We start from the raw sequence: 21693 nt of genomic DNA, 5'->3' as shown, positions 1-21693 counted from the left end.
CTTCAAGTTCAGAGTAATGTGTTTAATAGTAAAAATGTGAAATCTGATCGGTATATGGGGGAACATCCCAGGCGTCTCCTTTATTCTCTGACTGCCACCATGTTCACAACACGTCTGACGCCACACATGTTTGCTCTCCACATTTTAGGCAGCTCTCCACAACACCAGCCGGGTGTCTTATGACTCCTTTCAGTGCTAACACTATCTGCCTGAGATTACCATCAGATCGCACAACTCACGGGCCCAGTCCCCCAAGATGGGCCGCCCTTTAGACTCCAGGCACAAATCTCAGGTTGTCACCTGTACTCTCACTGACTGGCAGTAAACTGGGGTTCTCATGGTCCCTCCTTGGCTTTGACAATTTGCTGGAATGACTCAGAGCTCAGGGACACACATCACATTTATTGGTTTATTGTAAAGCATACAGTGATGGATATGAACGCACAGCTCAATGAACAGATACATTGGGTGAGGTCCCGAAGGCCCCACGCCCAGGAGCTCTGTCCCCATGGAGTTGGGTGAGCCACTCTCCCTGCAAGCTTATCACCTTAGAAGCTTTCCAGACCCCGCCCTTTGGAGTCTTTTCCGAGGCTTCACTACGTAGGGACAGTTGATTAAATCATTGCCCACTGGGGATCAAACTCAATTTCCAGCCCCGTTCCCTTCACTGGAGGTGGAGAAGGGGGAGGTGTGGGAGAGTGTGGACAGAGAGGAACGAGACTCAAAGCTCCCTTGGTTGGTTCCCCTGGCACCTGGGGCTTTCCTCAGTGACATAAACAAAGGTGTGATTGAAAAGGGCTTGTTGTGAAGGACAGAAGACACCCGTTTCACCTTTATTTCAGGAACGGAGGACAAAAGACCAAATATTATAACAAAAGATGCTCCACTTAGGGATTTCCATGGGTTTTGGGAACTGTGAGCCTGGAATAAATGGCCAAATATATGGGTGAAGACCAGATACATGCTTTTTATTTTAAATCACAATGTCACAATAGAGTTAATTGAATTTCAGTCCAGGGTACCAAATTCATAGGTACAGGATGGGAGAAACGTAGCCTACAATGGCACCAGTTTAAAAAAAGTCTTAACTGTTCAGTTGAAACCAGTAGCATAATAACACTGCCCCCAAACTAAGCCAGAGTTGTTGCAGGAAGGGGGACCCCTTCCAGGGCCTGAGAGTGGGCTCTTGTCTCACACTCCAAAATGAATTTCTGAGGAGACACACGTGCTGACAAAGCAAGAGATTTTACTGGTGAGGGGCGCCCGGACAGCGAGCAGTAGGGCACAGGAACCCAGAACCGCTCTGCCTCGTGGCTCGCAGTCTTGGGTTCTGTGGTAGGGGACTAGTTTCTGGGCTGTCTTTGGTCAGCCATTCTGATTCAGAGTCCTTCCTTATGGTGTGCACATTGCTCAGCCAAGGTGGACGCCAGTGAGAAGGATTCTGGGAGATGGTAGGATACATGGCGTCTCCTTTGGGTCTTTTCTGAACTCTTCTGGTTGGTAGTAACTTATTAGTTCTGTGTTCCTTACTAGGACCTCCTGTCCTAAGACATCTCATGCAGATGGTTTCTATGGCGCCTAGCCAGGGTGGGTATTTTCCGTCAGTGTGCTTCCCCTAACAGTCCTGTTATATGAAGCACTGTTTCCAAAACAAGCAAGGGTGTGCAGAGCCTTATTGATCTGTGCTATGATTTGGCCACACCTGCGGCTAAGGTACTGTACCACACTTGGAGAATAAACTGGAACTTGTACATAAGGCAGCTCTGGATTGCAAGGGGACTCAAAACTGCACTGTGCAAGAAGAGATTAACTCAGGGGGATTAACTAGAACTATAAACAGGAGGGTGGGTTTTTGGTCCAGAATTTTTTTTTTAATCCTAATTATAGTTTTTCACGCACTCATGAGTTCCTTTCTGAGGTAGTGTTTTTTTCCCTGGAGGTCAATGCTGTGGGGACATCAGAGATGTGGTAGGAATTTCTGTATCAGAAATTGGGACAAGATGACTTCTCAGGTCCCTTGCAATTCTTAAATTCACTGACACACTTTGATGATGACATCATCATGTATAATGCCTATAAATAAAAATACAAGAACATTATTTTTGCTGTTGATACTTTTATCAAGTGTTAGTCTAGAATAATACATAGTCTGACTTTTGAACATACAGTGGTAGTTATATATGAGACTGGATGTAATTTTGACTGAAAGTTATAATTTCCCTCAAAATATATCATTAAATATGGTGAAAATTTTAAAGGTTTTACAAAGATTTGTATTATTTCAAATTAATTAAAGTTTTCTTTTCAAACAGTCAAAGATTGATCAAGACAAGCCTTTTATACTTGAGGAACACATGGACAAAATAAACAGGTACTTAGAGAGAGATCTCAATTTTATCTGTTCCTTTGGAAAGACTATATTAAATTGAATTTACTGACACTGTAATTGTGCTGTTTTCTGAGACCGAATTCTGAGATCAGGTAACGTAGTGTTTTTATTTTCACTTACCTTGAAATGAAAGTGGCTTCATGCCCACTCTTTTGGGGGGAAATAAATTCATTATATTTAAGTAATCTGCCATGTTGTTTCATTTTATCACAAAACATCTTTCTTTTTCTTTAATGGGGAAGAGAGGCTAGAAAATAACAATTAACTTATCTTTTATCTTCGTGAAGTCATCTTTTCTGAAGGTCTTATCAAGCTGGTCAGCAAAAAGTTTTGTGCAGTGTTTGAGAGACTGACAGACTGACCGAAATGTAAGAGGAGGAAAAAACCACTGGAATATAAGGCAGCTATCCTTATACTTTAGAAGCATCAGTTTTTTTATAGTTCCGACATCATTTATGTATATATAATAGATTCAAGAAAGCAGAAGAGAAAATGTAGCCTTTATTCATATTAGTGAAGGTAGATTGCAAACACATACCCAGAGAGGCAATATTTTGTTTCATCATCCTGTAGTATAGGTTGGAAATTTTTTCAATTTTGAAATAAGGTTTAAGGGAAATCTAGGTTTAGATGCATTGGTATCATGGAAAAAAGAAATTGCTTGCATATTGTTGAAGTCATATGTTTCCTTTTTTAATAGTTGGTTCTCAGCTAATACTGTGGAACAGATTGTTGACAATTTACAGCAAGACGGTTCATCTTTTGCCCTGGAGCAGTTGAAGGTAATAAATAGATTGTTTTTGCCTGGAGTTTCTATTCTTGTGATAGAGCAGCCTCTGAGGGGTGTCAGAGCTCTGTGCTGGGGACATAGCCCACTGCACAGTGTTTTTTCTGAACTCCACAAAACCTTTACCTAAACTCAAATGCCTTGTCTACCCACTGGATATTGACAGCAAAGCTAAGCTGTTTTTAGGTTCTTTGACTGGAACAGAGAAGGACTTCATAAGTATGCTTCATCTCCAGTAGTCCTTTTGTCTTGAGGGAGAAATGTTCAGGGACATTTTTATTACAAGAGCTGGATTGATGGACAACAGTCACCTTATAATTTATTGCCGCTGTGACATGAAAATGTAAGTTCTGTTAAACTTGCAACACGTCAGGATATGGTCTTTTTAGCAGAAAGTTTAATAACAAAGTGATCCCTTTTAAGCTAGCAAGAGGCTCCATCTTCAGCCATAGGTGAGTGCTGAGTGGTGTTCCCCAGTGTTAGTACACTTGATCTTTCTTCAACACGACTCACCTGTGACAGCAGAAGAAAAGCTGTCTTTGTGTAAATGAGTGCACTTTGGATACTGACATTTGTGGAACCATCATGTGACTGTTAAACTTGGTTTATTTTAGACTTCTACACAAAGGAAAGAAAAGTATATTTCCTTATCCTGAAAAGAAAAGGTGGTTTCTCATTATCTGATAGTACTTTTCAATTTATAGGTATAGCATTTCAGTTGTCAGATAACTTACTGACAAAATTTAAGTTAAATCTTACCTGTAAAGATGAAAACATTTCCTTATTCTTGAGGGAATGTTAATTTGTCACTTAGGTTCTTATTTAGTATGGGGATTTTATTAACTTTCAAAGTGAAAGTGAAGTTGCTCAGTCGTGTGAGACTCTTTGTGACCCCATGGACTATATAGCCCAGCAGGCTCCTCCATCCATGGAATTCTCCAGGCAAGAATACTGGAGTGGGTAGCCTTTTCCTTCTCCAGAGGATCTTCCCAACCCAGAAGTTGAACCCAGGTCTCCCGCATTACAGGTGGATTCTTTACCAGCTGAACCACAAGGGAAGCCCAGAACAGCCATAAGTTTCCCTAATTCACAAAAGTAATGTTACCATTAACAACTCTCAGGAATGTTTGCATAAATGTAGGTAATCATTTTATATTTCAAGGATTCTGACTTGGAAGTTGATTCTCTTGGTTTCAGAGCAACGCAGAAGCCAGCATTCCTGGCCCCGCCTTCCCCCACCCCCCACAATAGCGTTAAGTATGCAGTCGGCAGTTTCATTTGAAAGCAGTCATGGGGCAGCATGTTATCTCATAGGCTATATAGCATCACTTTAAGGCAGTACAGATGAGCAACTAGCCGTATGATTTTAAAACTACTGGCCTACCCCGAAACTGAGGGATGGAACTGAGATCAGTTTTCCTCCCATTCCTCTGGCAGTATGTTTATTCTGCATTCAGATATTTGGCAAATCACCTATCACAGCTAGGGTCAGCACTGAGCACTCTCACTGGAAGGACTGATGTTCATTTTTATTCAGTTGACCTGCTCTGGTGAATGAATGTGGCTCCACATATTAGTATCTGCTGGGCATAACATGATATGGGGATCAAAAGTTCCCACCGAAGCTTCCCTGACAGAGTTTAGATATGTCAACTGGGACTCACACCAGAAAACAACCCCGAAGGAGATAGTTGTTAGTGCTTCAGTGACAGGTTTGCAGAGCATATGTTTAAACAAATTTTAGAGAAGATTCTGTGTGTCAATAAACCTCAAGGATTGCTCCTAACCCTGTGGGCTCTTCCGGGATTCCCGTCTCTTCTGCAAGCCCTAGTGATCTACTCTGTGTTGATGTTGGAAGTTGCAAACATCTGCTGTCTTAGGGGTTCTTTTCTCTCCAGGGTTGTCCATGAGGAAGGACAGGATTCTTTTCAACATACTTGCTTATCATTAAGTAACATAAGGTTTTTCTTTAATTCTTTCTTTAGATTTTTAACTCCCAATCACTGTTGGGCTTCCCTGGTGGTTCAGCTGGTAAAGAATCCACCTGCAATGCAGGAGACCTGGGTTCACTCCCTGGGTTGGGAAGATCCTCTGGAGAAGGAAAAGGCTACCCACTCCAGTATTCTGGCCTGGAGAATTCCATGGAGTGTATAGTCCATGGGGTTGCAAAGAGTGGGACACGACAGAGACTTTCACTCTCACTTTAGGATAAAGTGGTGATGGACAGGGAGGCCTGGCGTGCTGTGCTTCATGGGGTCGCAAAGAGTCGGACACGACTGAGCGACTGAACTGAACTGAACTAAACTGATGGACTTAAGAAATGATAACTAGGGGAGTTGTAAATTCTTTATAACGGATGGAATTTTCATAGTACCTTATTTTATGGCTTCTAATGTGCTTTCTTAGATTTTCCTCTTAAGTTCCAGCATACCATTTTTTGTTATTTAAATAAGGTTGGAATTCATCAAATCTGCTATCCTTCTTATAGGGTACATTGTTCACTGTGCCAAGCAAATTTATTTGGCTGTGTCGGGTCCTAGTTGTGGCACGTGGGACTCTTATTGCGTCATGTGTGATTTTTGTTGTGGACACTCTGGTTGTGCTGCAAGGGCTCTGGAGTGCATGGGCTCAGTAGTTGCAGAGTAAGGGCCTAGTTGCTGCTTCTGCTGCTGCTAAGTCACTTCAGTTGTGTCCGACTCTGTGTGACCCCATAGACGGCAGCCCACCAGGCTCCCCCGTCCCTGGGATTCTCCAGGCAAGAACACTGGAGTGGGTTGCCATTTCCTTCTCCAATGTGTGAAAGTGAAAAGTGAAAGTGAAGTCGCTCAGTCATGTCTGACTCGTAGCGACCCCACGGACTGCAGCCTACCAGGCTCCTCCATCCATGGGATTTTCCAGGCAAGAGTACTGGAGGGGCTTGCCATATGGGATCCTAGTTCCCCCGCCAGGGGTTGAACCGGTGACCCCTGCATTGCAAGGCAGGCTCCGTGGACTGCCAGGGAAGCCCCTTCTGAACCACTTTTAAATGTACAGTTGAGCATTGTTAAGTATATTCATGTTGTTGTGCCGCCAATCTCCAGAATATTTTCAGCTTGCAAAATTGAAACATTATACCCATTAAACCATAACTCCTCATTTCCCTCTCCTCTCAGTCCCTGGCAACAACTATTCTTCTTTCCTTTTCTATGAATTCGACTACACTGGGCACCTTGCATAAGTGGAATCATACAGCATTTTTTCCTATTGTGACTAGTTTATTTCACTTACCATAATGAAATAATTCACTTATTTCACTTACCATGACGAAATACCAAGGTTCATCCATGTTGTAGCTGGTCCCAGAATTTCATTCCTTTTTAAGGCTTAATAATATTCTATTGTATGTTTATGCCACAGTTTGTTTATCCATCCATCTGGAAGCATTTGGGTTGCTTCTGCCTTTTAGCTCTTGTGAATAATGCTGCTGTGAACATGGATGTACAGATATCTGCTTTTAATTCTCTGAAGACACACCCAGCAGTAGCATTGCTGCGTCCACGGTGGTTCTGTGTTTAACATGTTGAGGACCCCTGTCCCCTGTCCCATCACAGGCGCACCACGGACAGCAGTACACAGCGATTTCAGTTGTTCTGCATCCTTGCCAACACTTGTTATTTTGTCTTTTTTTTTTCCTCATAACCATCCTAATGTCTGGGCAGTGATATATCATTGTGGTTTTTATTAGTGTTTCCCTAGCGGTTGGTGATATGGAACATCTTTTCCTATGCATATTGGCCATTTGTATTTTCTTTGGAGAAACGTTTAAGTTCTTTGGTCATTTTGAAATCAGCTGTTTGTTTTCTCGGTGTTCAAGTTGTAGGTCGTGCTCTCCTGTTTCAGTGTACCTTTTCTGTTAGTGAGACATGCAGGCTTGCCAAAGTAGGTTCTTGGGGGCCAATCAGAGAAGTATTTCTTTTCCAGGATTACAAGTGATGTCAGGAATCAAAGGAATCATAAGTAGAAGAGGCTGAAACTACCTGCCTTACCTCAATTCTCAGCAGGAACACTAAGCCAAGAAAGGAATTTAAATGAGTCACCAGCCCTTAGGAGCACTGAGAAATGAAGTTCTCACGGCCGAGAGAGGCAGAGAAACAAGAGCAGGGAGCAGTGAGTCAGATTAGTGTCCAGGAAGGTGGTCCTGAGCAAAGGACCAGGGCATCCAGTGTTGCTTTTGACTTGTCCTTTGGGTGTTTTCTGGTTATTGATGTAGGACAGCCTGCTGTGTTACAGGCTTAGAGAGAAGGCATGTACTTTCCTTTTCCAGTACTAGAAAATTTATTAGATTCTTGGGTATTTCTTCTCTCTAATCACCAATGTGGGATTTATGTGTGTTTTTATTTTACAATGCTCGTTTCATGAAGTAAAAATGAAACTGTTTTTACTTGAAGAAGTTAACATACACCAATATGACAAGCCTCTGTAAAGAATTTGTGCACTGAAAAATTGGAGGAAAAATAGGAAAACTGAGAACATTAACCAGGGCATAGATTTTAAAAAAGAGCAGTAGCAAAGTATTAAAAAGAGAAATTTAAAAGGTTACTAATCTTTCTGTAAGTTTTGAGAACTACCTGTACACTGTTCTATTTAAGAATAGAATGACCTGTATTCAGAAAATTTGCTACAGGAATTGTTCTTCTGTTGTAAACAACTAGAGACCTGGACAAAATGTATGAAACAAGTGTTTATAAACATTGGACAAAGCAGGCAGCACATATGATTCCTGAGAGAAGGGAAACAAACGAGAGAGCCCTAAGACTGACTCAGCTTTCTTCTTGGAGGAATTTCCAGGATATTGATGATCTGTAAACATTATGGGTAAAACTCCACAAGACCAGGGAAAGAGTCACAGGAAAACAATAGTTTGAATAGTTAGCAAGGCTCACACAGGTCTGGGAAGTGTTCACATTGCCATGAGCCAGAAGGTTTATACTTGAGCAGTGGGGATAAATTAATACTAGATGGAAACTTGCTCTAAACTCCCAGGATAATTCAGTGGGGAGAAGAAAGCCTTTTCAACAGATGGCTCTGAAACAAATGGATGTCCATAGGCAAGGAAAAAAAAAAACGTTACTGGCTCTTACTTTGCCCTTGTAGGGAGGAAAAAATGCTGTATCCTCTTAGGTTCCCTGGCTGGTCTGAGAATCACACTGACATAAGACAGATCAATGGGAAAAGAATATACAGATTTTATTAAGTTTTTGCAGGTACATAGATGTCTGTACAAGAGAATGAAGACGTGAGGGATGACCAGAGCAGGAAGCTTTCATACCTTTTAGATAAAAAAGACAATAAATTTGTGAAGGATTGACAAGACAAAGAACTTTTGGTTAGGCGCAGTACATGGTGAAGAAGTAAACAAGGCTTATTTGTACAGATTTATTGGCCCCAATGGAGAAGGAAATGGCAACCCACTCCAGTATTCATGCCTGGGGAATCCCATGGACAGAAGTGCCTAATGGGCTACAGTCCGTGGGGTCTCAAAGAGTCAGATATGACTGAAGCAACTTAGCTCACATGCATTGGTCCCAAATTCCCTATTTCTGGTGATCGGATGTCTTCCTTCCTCCTGGCACAGGGTGGGTGCCTTTCACATGGGGGGTTGCATCTTCTGCTTTCAGGAGGAAAAGGAGGGTCAGAGTGCCCTTCTTATACCTGTTGTTTCCCAAATGCCTTTAACTCAAAATAATCAGTATGCCAAGGTGGCATATCTTGGGGTAACATGCTTTGAGCTCCTTCACACCAGATGCAGTTCAAAATGGATTACAAACCTAAATGTAAGCGCTGAAACTGTACCACTCTAAAGGAAAGCATAGGAGAAAATCTTGGTGACTTTGGGTTAGATAAGATTTTCTTTTAATGTGAAAAGCTGGAATTGCAAAAGAAAAAAAAGTTGATAAATCTTTATTAAAGTCAAACACTTTTCCTCTTTGAAAGACACTATCAGGAAAATGAAGCAACACTTTGGGAGGAGATGTTTGTAAGACATGTATGTGATAACAAGACTTAAATCCACCATATATGAAGAACTCTTATGACATAAGAATGTAAACATAACTAAAAATGGGAAATGTGGACATTTCACCAAAGAAGATATGCAAACGGATAGGAAACACATGAAAAAATGCTCGGCATCTTTATTATTATTATTAAAAAGTTTATCTTTCTGTGCTAGGTTTTAGTTTTGGCTTGATGGATTACTTAGTTCCCTGACCAGGGACTGAACCCAGGCCCCCTGCATTGGGAACACGGAACCTTAGCCACTGAACCACGAGGGTAGTCCCTCAAGATCTTTAATCTTTAGGAATATGCAGATTAAAGCCATGATGAGATGCTGCTGAGCATCTATTAGAATGGCTAAGCTTTAAAAGGTTGATAGTACCAACACTTGGTGTTGATAAAGATATGGAGCACCTGTATCTCACATATTTCTGGCAGGAAAGCAGTTTGGCAGTTTCTTATGGAGTTAAATGTATACTTACTGGAAATATCCAACAATCCTGCTTCTAAGGATTTACCAAAGAAAAATATAAACATATGTCTACACAGGTGCTTGTACTTACATGTTCATAGTAACTTTATAGTTGCCCCAAACTGGAAACAACCCAATCCCTGGCGGTGTTGAATGAGTAAACAGATTGTGATAAATTCATACAGTGGAATATTATACTCAACTATAAGAAGGGATGAGTTGGTACATTAAAAGCTTGGATGAATTTCAGAAGCATTATGCCAAGGGAAAGAAGGCAGACACAGAGGGTTACTCAGTGTATGATTGTATTTTTATGAAATTCTAGAAAAGCCAGAACTGTAGGCACAGAGAACTGTTGCTCGGTGATAGAATAGAGGGAAGTAGAATTCTTTGGAGTGATGGAAATGTTCTATATCTTTATTGTGGAGATAGTTGTACAAATGTATACATCAAAATTTGTAGACCTATATTCACTTAACGGAGAAGGTGATGACACCCCACTCCAGTACTCTTGCCTGGAAAATTCCATGGATGGAGGAGCCTGGTAGGCTGCAGTCCGTGGGGTAGCTAAGGATCGGACACGACTGAGCGACTTCACTTTCCCTTTTCACTTTCACACATTGGAGAAGGAAATGGCAACCCACTCCAGTGTTCTTGCCTGGAGAATCCCAGGGACGGGGGAGCCTGGTGGGCTTTCATCTATGGGGTTGCACAGAGTTGGACACGACTGAAGTGACTTAGCAGCAGCAGCAGCAGCATATTCACTTAAAATGAGTGAATTTTATCATATGTAAATTATACTTCAGTAAAGCTAATTATTTAAAAAATAAAGTGATATGCCAAATTATGTTCTAAAGTTTACGCTATAGAAGTGGGCATTAAATTTGCTGCAGTTTTGCTTTTTCTAGGACATTTGAGGTTATTTGTAGTTTTTTACTGTTAGAAATAATGCTGTTATGAACAATTTGGTCTATGTCTGCTGGTAACAAAGATACGCATTTCAGTATAACCTAGGAGTAGTTCTGCAAAATCACGTGTTGTTAAAAGATACACTGAGGCATATTAAAATTTTTGAGTTTATTTGAGCTAAAGTTGATACAAATGGGGCAGTCTTTTATGGAAAGGAAGTGGAGGCAAAGCTTATTTGATTGGCTGTAGCTTAAGCAGAGAAGAAGAAGAAGAAGAAGGCAATGGCAAGCCACTCCCGTACTCTTGCCTAGAAAATCCCATGGATGGAGGAGCCTGGTGGGTTGCCATCTATGGGGTCACACAGAGTCAGACACGACTGAAGTGACTTAGCAGCATCTTAGCAGCAGCTTAAGCAGTAGCTTTGCTTGGGAAAGCCTAAATTGGCTGTTTATGATTGGCTGTCCTTAAGTTTTGATTTTTAAACTTGAGGCATTACAGGCTTAGATTTTGGTTTGCTTACAGGCTACTAAAGCATTAAGGGCACTTCAGTTGGATGGCCTCTGTTTAATTTAACAGTATGTACATTTATGTTGGTTACTGTCAAGAAGTTTTCCAATATGGTTGTACCAATTCACATTGCATAGTAAGTTGCTCTCCATTCTCACCAATGCTTGAGATTACTTGTCTTTTTCATTTTAGTCACTTTGGTATATGTAAAATAGCACTGTATAGTGGTTTTAATCTGCATTTCCCATGATGACTAATGAGGTTGAATATTAATTCATACATTTATTGACTGTGTGGTATCTTTTCTTGTAAAGTGTCTATAAATCTTTTATTATTACTGTTAATATGTAGGAGTTATTTCTATGTATGTGGATATTTCTATCCATATTAAGTCCTTTATCCAGTACATAACCTACATATATCTTCCTCCTATCTGTTACTTGCCTTTTTTCTCTCTTAATGGTGGCATTTATTTCTGTTCAAAATGTGTGAAGAAGGTATCCTGAAGATTTGGGGCAGACCTATAAATGGGAGATTTCATTAAAGACTCTACATTAATCAACTATAATGTAGGACAGGAGTTTGTTATTTTGGGGTTTTGATATCTGTTGTTTTAACTATGTTATTATTCTTATTAAATCCTTAAGAAGTGATTGGATATACCATTTTAGATTTTTCTTAAAAAAATTAAAAATCCAACTGAATACAGTGTCTCTAATTAGTATTCCTTACTTTTTTATTTTCTAAGTGTCATTTCCCCTTGTAGAAAACATTACTTCTACTCAAAATGGTTTCTGTACTTTTTCAAATAATTTGTTTTGACCTGTTTAGCACTGATTTATTTCTCTTTTGCCTTGAAAGTATTTTAAAATATCTGCTATTCAAATTAAATGATTAAATAATTTCTATTGTATGAACAAATGATTTCTTCTTCTTCTCTGACCTCTGTAATTTGAAAACTACATTGAATACTTCTTAAGTGAATACTGCCTGTGACTTACTGAAACTTTTTTCCATGGCATTTTTAACAGTTCAAAGAAAGTTTTTATTTTTTTAATTAATTTATTTTTAAGCTAATTTTTTTCCTTTTGTATAATTATTTATTATTGCTTTTGGCTGTGCTAGGTCTTCGTTGCCATAGGGGCTTTTTCTGGGTGCGGCAAACAGGGACTGCCCTTCGTTGTCGTGCGTGGCGTCTCTTCGCGGCGCCTGTTGTCATTGCAGAGCGCAGGCTTCCGTAGTTGCTGCATAGGGGCTCAGGAGTTGTGGCTTCCGGCCTGTAGAGCACAGGCTCAGCATTTGTGGCACAGACTCACTTGCTCTCCTGCACGTGGGATCTTCCTGAATCAAGGATCAACCTTGTGTCTCCTGCATTGGCAGGCAGATTCTTTAGCACTGAGCCACTAGGGAGGTCCCAAAGACAGTCTTTAAAAGTAGTGGTTTTGGTTTTTTAATGGAAGGATTAGAAAGTTCATCTCATAGTATGCTAATAGATTGGGAGTATTCTGTATTCTTTCATCAGAAGAGAGCAAAATTATATGCATTTATATTTTTTCCTATACCTTTATGTAGTCTTTTGAGTTAGATGAAGAATAAGCCAATTTGTTGCCTTTAATCAGCTTCTTAAGCTCTCAGTTCCTGTTCATTGTCTTTACCCTCTATTTAATGTCAGTATCAGCTCCATTTTTAATGCATTTTTAAAGAGTAAAATGATCTAAATTTACTTGAATTTCTGTTAGTGTTCCTTCTTTTGAGATTAAATATGACAGAATTTAAACTTTAGAGAACGTTTTATATATATTATATATATATATATATTAATAAATAAAAAGTGATCTTTGTGGTACTGGACTAAAAACTTTTGTTTGGTGGTTTGCCATGATTAGGCTAAGGCATAATCTTACTTTTGTGAGATTTTGTTGTATGAAGGTAAGGAGCAAATTTTATTGTGATTTGTATCAAAACTCAGCTAGTTTATTATTTAAAAGTAAAGGAAATATTGGGCTAAAGCTAGTAAAAAAATTTTTTTTTCTTTAATAGGTAATTAATAAAATGTCTCCAACTTCGCTAAAGATCACACTAAGGCAACTCATGGAGGGGTCTTCAAAGACCTTGCCAGAAGTATTAACTATGGAATATCGGCTGAGTCAAACTTGTGTGGTAAGAATTTTTATTTGAAGTATTTTTATTTTCTAGTTGTGAAAGTCATATATGTTGAAACTGGCTGTAATTTACTCTGTGAAAATACAGTGGGCCAGTTAACTTAAGGTGTGTGGAAATACTAGATTGTTAAACCTTTATGAAATAGCAGTTATATTTGCATGTAATTGTAAGGACTGTGACCTCTTGAAATTCAGATAGAAACTATAACCATTTTCAGAAATTATATGTCATTTTCAGGCATAGGCAAGAAGCATAAATTCTCTAAATCTAAATATATATAAAATGAACAAAGGGAAGTTATTAGTTACATGTTTCAGTTAATAGACTAGCATTAAAATACCATTATGGATACACTTAAAGTAGGCAATAATCACATAGAATATTATTAGTTTCATGAACTATTTTAGTCACAGTGATTTCTTCTTCCAGATAAATTCTTTTAAAGCAAAATTATCTCTTTTGTGTTATGTGTAGAGAACCTTTGCATTAATAAACTCATCGCCTAAAGGAAATATTATGTTTAGTATCTAGAAAGCAGATATACCTAATGGACTTCCATGTCCTGGAATAGTATTGTGGAGATACTCAAAATAGTTCATATAACCATCAGTTGAGCTCTATCAGTCATATCTTGAGGTTACTCCATAGTATTGAACTGCAGTGAGGTCTTTTATTATGTCAGTACTGTGCTTGGTACTTTGTATGCATTCTCTCTATTAAATATTACACTGTCTCTAGAAAGCAGTTATTATTATTGTTTCCACTCTGTAGATGAGGAAACAGTGGCATAGAAAAATAACCTGCCTAAGGTGGTGCAGCTATTAAGAGGCACAGACATGGCAGGTGAAGCCGGGTGGTCAGAGTCTTGACCGCCACCCGGTATGTCACCCTGTTTTCCACTGTGCGTTTAGTGCGCTGACTGGGTGGATTGATCCCTTCCTTCCTTCATTCTCCCAGCAAATACATGAGCCATATGCCAGGCACTGTGCTGTGTATTACGTCGTTGTATGTCCTTGTTCTCATGTAATCTGTAGCTTTCTGAGACCATAAAGAACAAATAAAATAAGTACCATAATTACCAGTTGTGGTAAGTGCTCTAAAGGAAACATACAAGGTTGGTGATAGAATGATGTGGGAAAGAGGGAATTGGGGAACCTTAGATAAGCAGGTCCAGGAAAGCATCGTGAGATATTAGCTCACCAGTGACCTGAAGGGTGAGACATGAGCATGTTGAAAAGCCTTGTGGGTTTCAGCAGGGGGTGATTTGGTTTGATTTGTTCCAAGAAGGTAATTATTCCTGCTGAGTGATGATGGGGTTGGAGGGGTTTCAGAGTGGGGGTGAAGATCAGATATGAGTTTTCTGCAGTAATCCAGGTGCAAAATAGTAGTGGCTTAGACTCAAGTGGTGGCGGTGGTGGGGAATAAATGGATTTGAGATAGATGTAGGAGATAGATAGGCCTTGATGGATATGAAGGACAGAACGCTTTTAGGAGTTGGAGTTTACAGGTGTGGGTTAGAAACTTAAGTCTGAAAGACAGCACCAGTTTAAAAACAAACAAACAAAACTTTGGAGATTTACTTATTTACTTAACAAATAAGAGTGCTTATTACCATGTGCTCGGCATGAATACATAGGTGAACAAAACGGACATATCCCTCCTCTCATGGAACTTACTTTATAGTGGGGCAGATAAACTATAAATAGATAAATTTGTTAAATATGTAGTATATTACTATAATACTAAGGAGCAAAAGTAAGCTGGGAAGAAGGGTATGGAATAAGGAGGATAGAAGCTGAACTTATAGATAGGATGACCAGAGAAGACCTCACTGAGATGATGATCTTTGAGTGAAAACCTGGAAGAAGTGTGGTGGTGAGTCATGCACACATCTGGAGGGCATCTAAGTACAAAGCTCTGAGGTGAGTGAGGGGTGGCCTTCCTGTTCTAGGAAATGCAGGTAGGCCTCGTGGGTAGAGTGGGGCAGGGGTGGTCAGTGGGTGAGAGGGAAAGAAGATCAGGGCTGACAGGGTAGGGAATGGCTGTGCAGAGCATAGGAGCCTTGGAGGTCTTTATAAGACTTTATAAGATTGCTGCAGGGGTGCCATCATTCTCATGGCCTGCAACCAGAAAGGTGGGAATGTGGAGTAGGATTGCTATCATGGCATTTTATGGGATCATGTCGATACAGCACCGAGGGCAGAAGAATGAGTTCCTGTAAAGCTGAAGTTAAATTCATAAAAGACCTAATCGATTTTTCTCTCTTTTTCACTTCACTTCAACATGTGGCTGTAGGTAGGGTAGTAATCTTCCCTGAACCCTGTACAGTAGCCCCAGGGACGGGGGAGCCTGGTGGGCTTCCGTCTATGGGGTCGCACAGAATTGGACACGACTGAAGCGACTTAGCAGCAGCAGTAGCAGCAGTCATCTGTTTTAGCTCTGGCAACTGCTTGCTTTTGTTCTGAGTAAAATAGGAAGGCACTGGATGTTCTTTGAGCAGTGGAGGGCCAGAATCTTATATTTTAACAGAATTGATTACTTAGGCACTGCTGTGTGGAGTTTTGAATGGGTCCCTTGGACTGCAAGGAGATCCAACCAGTCCATTCTAAAGGAGAGCATTCTAAAGGAGAGCAATCCTTGGTGTTCATTGGAAGGACTGATGCTAAAGCATCAGGAGATGCTGCGAAAGACTGAAGGTCAAAGGAGAAGCGGGCAGCAGAGGATGAGATGGTTAGATAGCATCACTGATTCAATGGACATGAATTTGAGCCAACTCCAGGAGAGAGTGTAGGACAGAGGAGCCTGGCGTGCTGCAGTCCCTGAGGTCACAAAGAGTCGGACATGACTTAGCGACTGAATGACAACAACATCGTATAGAAGGAAAATGATCAGTGGAAGAGGAGGAGGACAGAGGTGGGAGGACCAGGAGAGCATGGTGTCATGAAAGCAGGAGAGGAGTGCCATAAGGAGGAGGAGTGCTGCCGAAGCCTCTGGTAGACAAGAATAAAGGCATACTATGTGAAGGCAACACTGAAGTTACAGATGATTTTGGCAAGCTATTTCAGGGGTGTGTTAAGGCAAAAGTTAGTGTGGTAAGTTGGGGAGGGGAGGGGAAATGAGTAAATGGGATGTGAAGAAGCAAAGACTGTGTTCACAACCTTTCCTTCTTGAAAGAGAAACAGGGTAGAAGCTGAGGCTGTGAAATCAAGTGAGATTCCTTTTTTATTTTATAAGGTGGAAGTTACTAAAACATGTTTGTAAATGATTGGGAATGATCCAACAGGGGAAAAGGATTATGTTGATGCTACTAATAATAGTTAACATTTACTGAGCACTTGCTGTCTGTCAGACGTTGTGTTGGGATGTTGATTAAAATAATCTTAGGATGGAGGTATTGATATTATCATTTCATATAAGGAAACTGGGAAGTAGAGAAATTACTGGTCCAGGGTCATGTGGTTACCGGGAGATGAGCCCAGATATTTGAAGTGTATGCACGTAGCCACTGAGTTATACTGCGTACATTGACCATGCCAGGGAAGGAGAGAGACCTTCTCAGGCATAGCCCTGGAGAAGAGGGCAGATGAATGGGAAGGCAGGGGAGGACTGGCCTTTGGCAGGGGAATCGGAAGGCATGGTGCAGATGGCTGTAGTTGGACTGCAGGTGTTTCGATAGTGGGAAGAAGAGAATGTTCATGTCTTTCTTTTTTAAAATAAAGGTTAAGTCATTAGCTGAGAGTATAGTGTAGGAGGTTAAATCATTAGTTGAGAATCTAGTGTAGAGAGTGTAACTTGCCTGGGGTAGACGTTGAGAGGACGAAGACAGGGGAAGTCACATCCAGCAGTGGGAAAGAGAGCGTGGGTTGTGAGGCAGTTTTCTGTGCTTTTTGAGATTTGTGATCATGACTTTCACGCAGCCAGTCACCGCTGTATGGTTCTTCTGCAGTGAGATTTAGCTGTGTGAACGCAGGCAGAGGTAAATGGTAGGGTTTAGCTGGTGCTGAGATTTTGGCAGGATAGAATAAATGGGAGAAAAAGGCTTGAGGGAGATGAGGGCATTTTCAAGAAAAAAATGACTGCGTTAAGTAACTGGGGAAACCGGGCTGGATGAAGAGCAAAGTGAAGCCAGAACAAATGGTGAGAAAGTCACAGGTCACTGGAGCTCAGTAAGATGGGGGATTTGAAGCAGTGGAGATACTTAGCAAATAAGAATAGGAGGAGGTGATCACAGGTGGTCCAATCTCTGCATGTCATGGGTCAGGGTGTGGCCTCGAGAGCGGGGACTAAAGGGGGTGGAAGAGCAGAGCTCATCAGGAAGGAGGATGCCCAGAAATTTCTCTTTGAATCTTGATTTTCTTTCAGAACGGCCATGACTTTCATGAAGGCGTTAGGGCAGGTAAGTGACACTTGTTTCCTTCCTGGCTATTATGGAAACGGGATTTTTGAGCATATATTGTTTAAAAAAGACAGTTGTTTTATTAGTGAAAATCAAACTTTTGTAAAGGTTGAAAGAAATTTTTAATATTACCAACTGGCATATGAGGGAAGATCAATCTTTGAAACCAAAATTGTTTTAAAAATTCCAGTAGCCTTGTCACTGCTCCCTAATTTATATATAAGAAGTAATCCTGCTCCTAGCAGTCACACGGACTACCTCTGCTGAGTGCAGTGTGGGTTTGTCAACTCATTCTGCAGCTGAAGCCTTTGAAAGGTGCCTTTGTTCTCTTGCAAAAAGCCCTGAAGTCCCTGCTCTTCTTTTGTACTGCCTTGGTGAAATCCCAGCCATGTTGAGCCCTGCCATCTACCACTTTGCCTGTACCTAGCAGCTTAACATTGCCTTAAGAAAAAACTGCATTACATAATTAGCAGCATCTGCAAATGGTATTAATTCCTATTTTTGCTTGTCATCTTCAATCAGAATATTAAAAGCAATTGATTTTTGTTCTAGCAAATTTGCAATCATTTTTCTATGTATGAGCTCATAGCCCTATAAATAATAGCTGTCATTTATGTTGTATAAAATGAGTTCTTTCCCTCTGCATGTATTTTACATATATACCTTTCTTGTGTTTTTATTTATCACTTTAATATAGTACAGACTCTGGATATACTTTATCTGAATAAAAGGTTATATTCTCTGAGCGGTAAGCTTCAGTAAACACTGGTCACTATGGTAGAATTCTCTTCACTTCTGGCATGATATAGTATAAGAAATAAAAAGTCCTTTTAGAGAACACATGGAGCTGAATCAGAGGAGATGGTTATATGTTTTATAGAAAACATACATTCATCCCACTGATTCCCTGCAAATTCTTGCTGCATGTGGATCAGAGCTTAGACCTTGGATTTGAGGAGGACCTGTGTGCTACTTGGGTTATGTTGCTAAGGTATTCAATGTGTGTTAATAGAAGCCCTTCTTAACTTAAAAAAAAAGGTATTATTTTTAGATATACCGTTAGATATTTTTTAGGGAAAAGGACTGAAACCAAGTGACATCAAAGTTCTGATTCACAGGGCAGGGTCTTATCAAGCTACTTTTTAATGAAGAGTAAGTATACAGCCTCATTTTTCAGCATAACCTCTTTATTCAGAAAGCAGTATCTATTCTGAGTAAAACTGTTAAAATGTTCTTGCATAACCAAATGTTTGCTACAATTTGCTAATTATAAAGTATGTTAGCAAATTAATTAAACTACCAAATTAGGGGAATGGTTGTCAGAAATGCTCTTAACATCTAGAATAAACTTCTTCCTTTAGAACTTACAGAAAAGAATTTTAAAAGGATTAACTCAGATTTGCTGGAGAGTTACCAACTGGAGTTTTTAGTGGGTACCTCATGAAACCTTCTGAAAAACCTGAGTTTCCTACATGGCAAGAATGTTTTATCTGTGCTGGATTAAAAATGTTGTTAGTTTGAAATTAAGTAACATTGAAGATTTGATTAATATTCCCTTTGCTTTTGTCCTTCAGTAGATTGTTAAGAAGGTATATAGCATTGACTTGAGAGCTTAAAAGAGATTCTTGTACAAAGAATGTTCCAGGATTATTTTTATTTATTCTGTCCAGGGAATGTAAAACTTTCAAATTGGCTGGGATCATAGCATCAGTGTTCAGTATCACCACTGATCAGATACTGGAATCCTGTAGTCAGGCGGCCAAACCTTGGAACCCGCCAGTATCCACATTAAATTATGCATATATCCCCCTTCCCTCTATCTCCTGAGGCAACCTGCCACCTTTGGTTCCCAGATTGCTTCTTTAATTATTTAGCCTTTTAGTGATAAACTCATTTTTTAATGTTGGCCAGTTGGCCTTGTATGTTTAAATATTTTCATTCCTCACAAGAATTAGTCATGGTTGAAATTCTAAGCATGGTTGAAATTCCCTACCACAGCCTTATTAAGTATAGCCTCATTCTCTTTGTTGTTTTCAATGTTTTTGAGATAATTGTAGATTTACATGTCATTGTGAGAAATGATATGGAGAAGCCCTTTATACCCTCCACCCAGTTTCCCAAATGGGAGCATTTGTATAACTCTAGGATGTGATCACCGGAGAAGGCAATGGCAAGCCACTCCAGTACTCTTGCCTAGAAAATCCCATGGATGGAGGAGCCTGGTAGGCTGCAGTCCGTGGGGTCGCTATGGGTCGGACACGACTGAGCGACTTCACTTTCACTTTTCACTTGCACACATTGGAGAAGGAAATGGCAACCCACTCCAGTGTTCTTGCCTGGAGAATCCCAGGGACGGGGGAGCCTGGTGGGCTTCCGTCTATGGGGTCACACAGAGTCGGACACGATTGAAGTGACTTAGCAGCAGCAGCAGCAGCAGCAGGATGTGATCACAACCAGGAAACTGACATTTCCCTCCCTTTTAGAAGGAGGTTATGGATTGCTTCATACTTAAAATCCTGTGGGGATACTGTGTGGCTATGCTCAGTGATGACTACACTTGAAATAAGAGAAGTAGAGCTTCTCGTGATAACATGAGGTGGTCTGGTGTTTTAATTCAGTGTGAGCTAGATGATTCAGCAAAACAGCAGTATGCATGTTAATTATGCATAAAGTCCCTTTCCCTGTACCTTAAGTAATTTTCCTCTCAGTTCAGTGTAGAGGTTAGAAGACAGATCTGGGCCCTCCACCCTCCCCTGCCTTCAAGCCACACCAACTCTGTTCTCAGTTCCAAGGCTTAAATCACTGGATTAGTTCAGTAGGCTGTATTCAAGTTAGAAGCATCAGGCTTAGAATGTTAGGTCATCATCCAAATTCCGTGGGGGCTTAATTTAAGGGGACTAAGGGAAGGACATATACAAAAATTTCAACTTTGCAGAAAAGAATGTGCTATAGAAAAATATGCCTAGTCCAAGATAGTTTGTGTCAATCCAGTAATTAAAATCTGGTAATACTAGAAAAAAAAATTAACATTTCTTATGTCTCTACTTGACAGTTTTAATAGATAAAGACCAGAGTCCAAAGTGGAAACCAGCTGACCTAAAAGAAGTTACTGATGAAGATTTGAATGATTACTTCAAATCTCTGGGAAGTAATGATTTGAAATTTTGAAATGATTGGAGTTTAAAAATACTATTTTGGAGCAGAGGTTGCCAAACTGTGGCACATGGGCCAAAGCCAACCTGCTGCCTGTTTTTTTATATATCGCTCAGCTAAGGATGGTTTTTGCATTTTTAAATTTGGGAGAAAAGAAATTAAAGACCAATATGGCATGGCATGTGAAAATTACATGAAATTCAAATGTCATTGTCTATAAATAAAACTTTATTGGAACATGGTTTTACTTATGTTTACATATCCATGACTGCTTTGAGTAGTTGCAGTAGAGATTATGAGGCCTGCAAAGCCTAAAATATTTACTTATCTGGTCCTTTTCACAAGAAGTTTGCCAACCTCTATTTTAAAAGATGGAAAGATTTGAAGGTCTTTAGAGATTCATGAGTTAGTATATCTAACTGAAATGGGAATTTTATGTTTTGGCTCTGGATATTGGTTTTTACTGTTCAGTTCAGTTGTTCAGTTGTGTCCGACTCTTTGCGACCCAGTGAACTGGACATGCCAGGCCTCCCTGTCCATCACCACCAATTACCGGAGTTTACCCAAATTTGTGTCCATTGAGTCGGTGATGCCATCCAACCATCTCATCCTCTGTCGTCCCCTTCTCCTGCCCTCAATCTTTCCCAGCATCAGGGGCTTTTCCAGTGAGTCAGCTCTTCACTTCAGGTGGCCAAAGTATTGGAGTTTCAGCTTCAGCATCAGTCCTTCCAATGAATATTCAGGACTGATTTCCTTTAGGATGGACTGGTTGGATCTCCTTGCAGTCCAAGGGACTCTCAAGAATCTCCTCCAACACCACAGTTCAAAAGCATCAGTTCTTCGGCGCTCAGGTTTCTTTATAGTCCAACTCTCATATTCAT

At 40.2% G+C, this 21693-nt stretch overlaps 1 protein-coding gene across 2 annotated transcripts in view; it reads left to right on the top strand.

The window, feature by feature from the left end:
* The window catches only part of HIBCH (3-hydroxyisobutyryl-CoA hydrolase), a 141603-nt gene that overhangs the window by 103384 nt on the left and 16526 nt on the right, over nt 1-21693 (top strand). The window contains exons 10-14 of one of the 2 annotated variants that reach the window (XM_055398641.2): nt 2313-2371; nt 3090-3171; nt 13141-13260; nt 17626-17659; nt 20712-21059. In XM_055398641.2, the coding sequence (XP_055254616.2) occupies nt 2313-2371; nt 3090-3171; nt 13141-13260; nt 17626-17659; nt 20712-20827 (411 nt within the window). In that variant the 3' untranslated portion in view covers nt 20828-21059. Of the gene's footprint in view, nt 1-2312; nt 2372-3089; nt 3172-13140; nt 13261-17625; nt 17660-20711; nt 21060-21693 lie in introns of those variants that run through there. The other variant, XM_055398642.2, reaches the window with a different exon arrangement.

The sequence above is a fragment of the Moschus berezovskii genome, chromosome 2, assembly GCF_049115385.1.
Source record: "Moschus berezovskii isolate FMDL1 chromosome 2, NW_MosBer_1.0, whole genome shotgun sequence".
Lineage (NCBI taxonomy): Eukaryota > Metazoa > Chordata > Mammalia > Artiodactyla > Moschidae > Moschus > Moschus berezovskii.
Note: the sequence above shows the minus strand (reverse complement) of the source record. Positions and strands in the feature narration are given on the sequence as shown.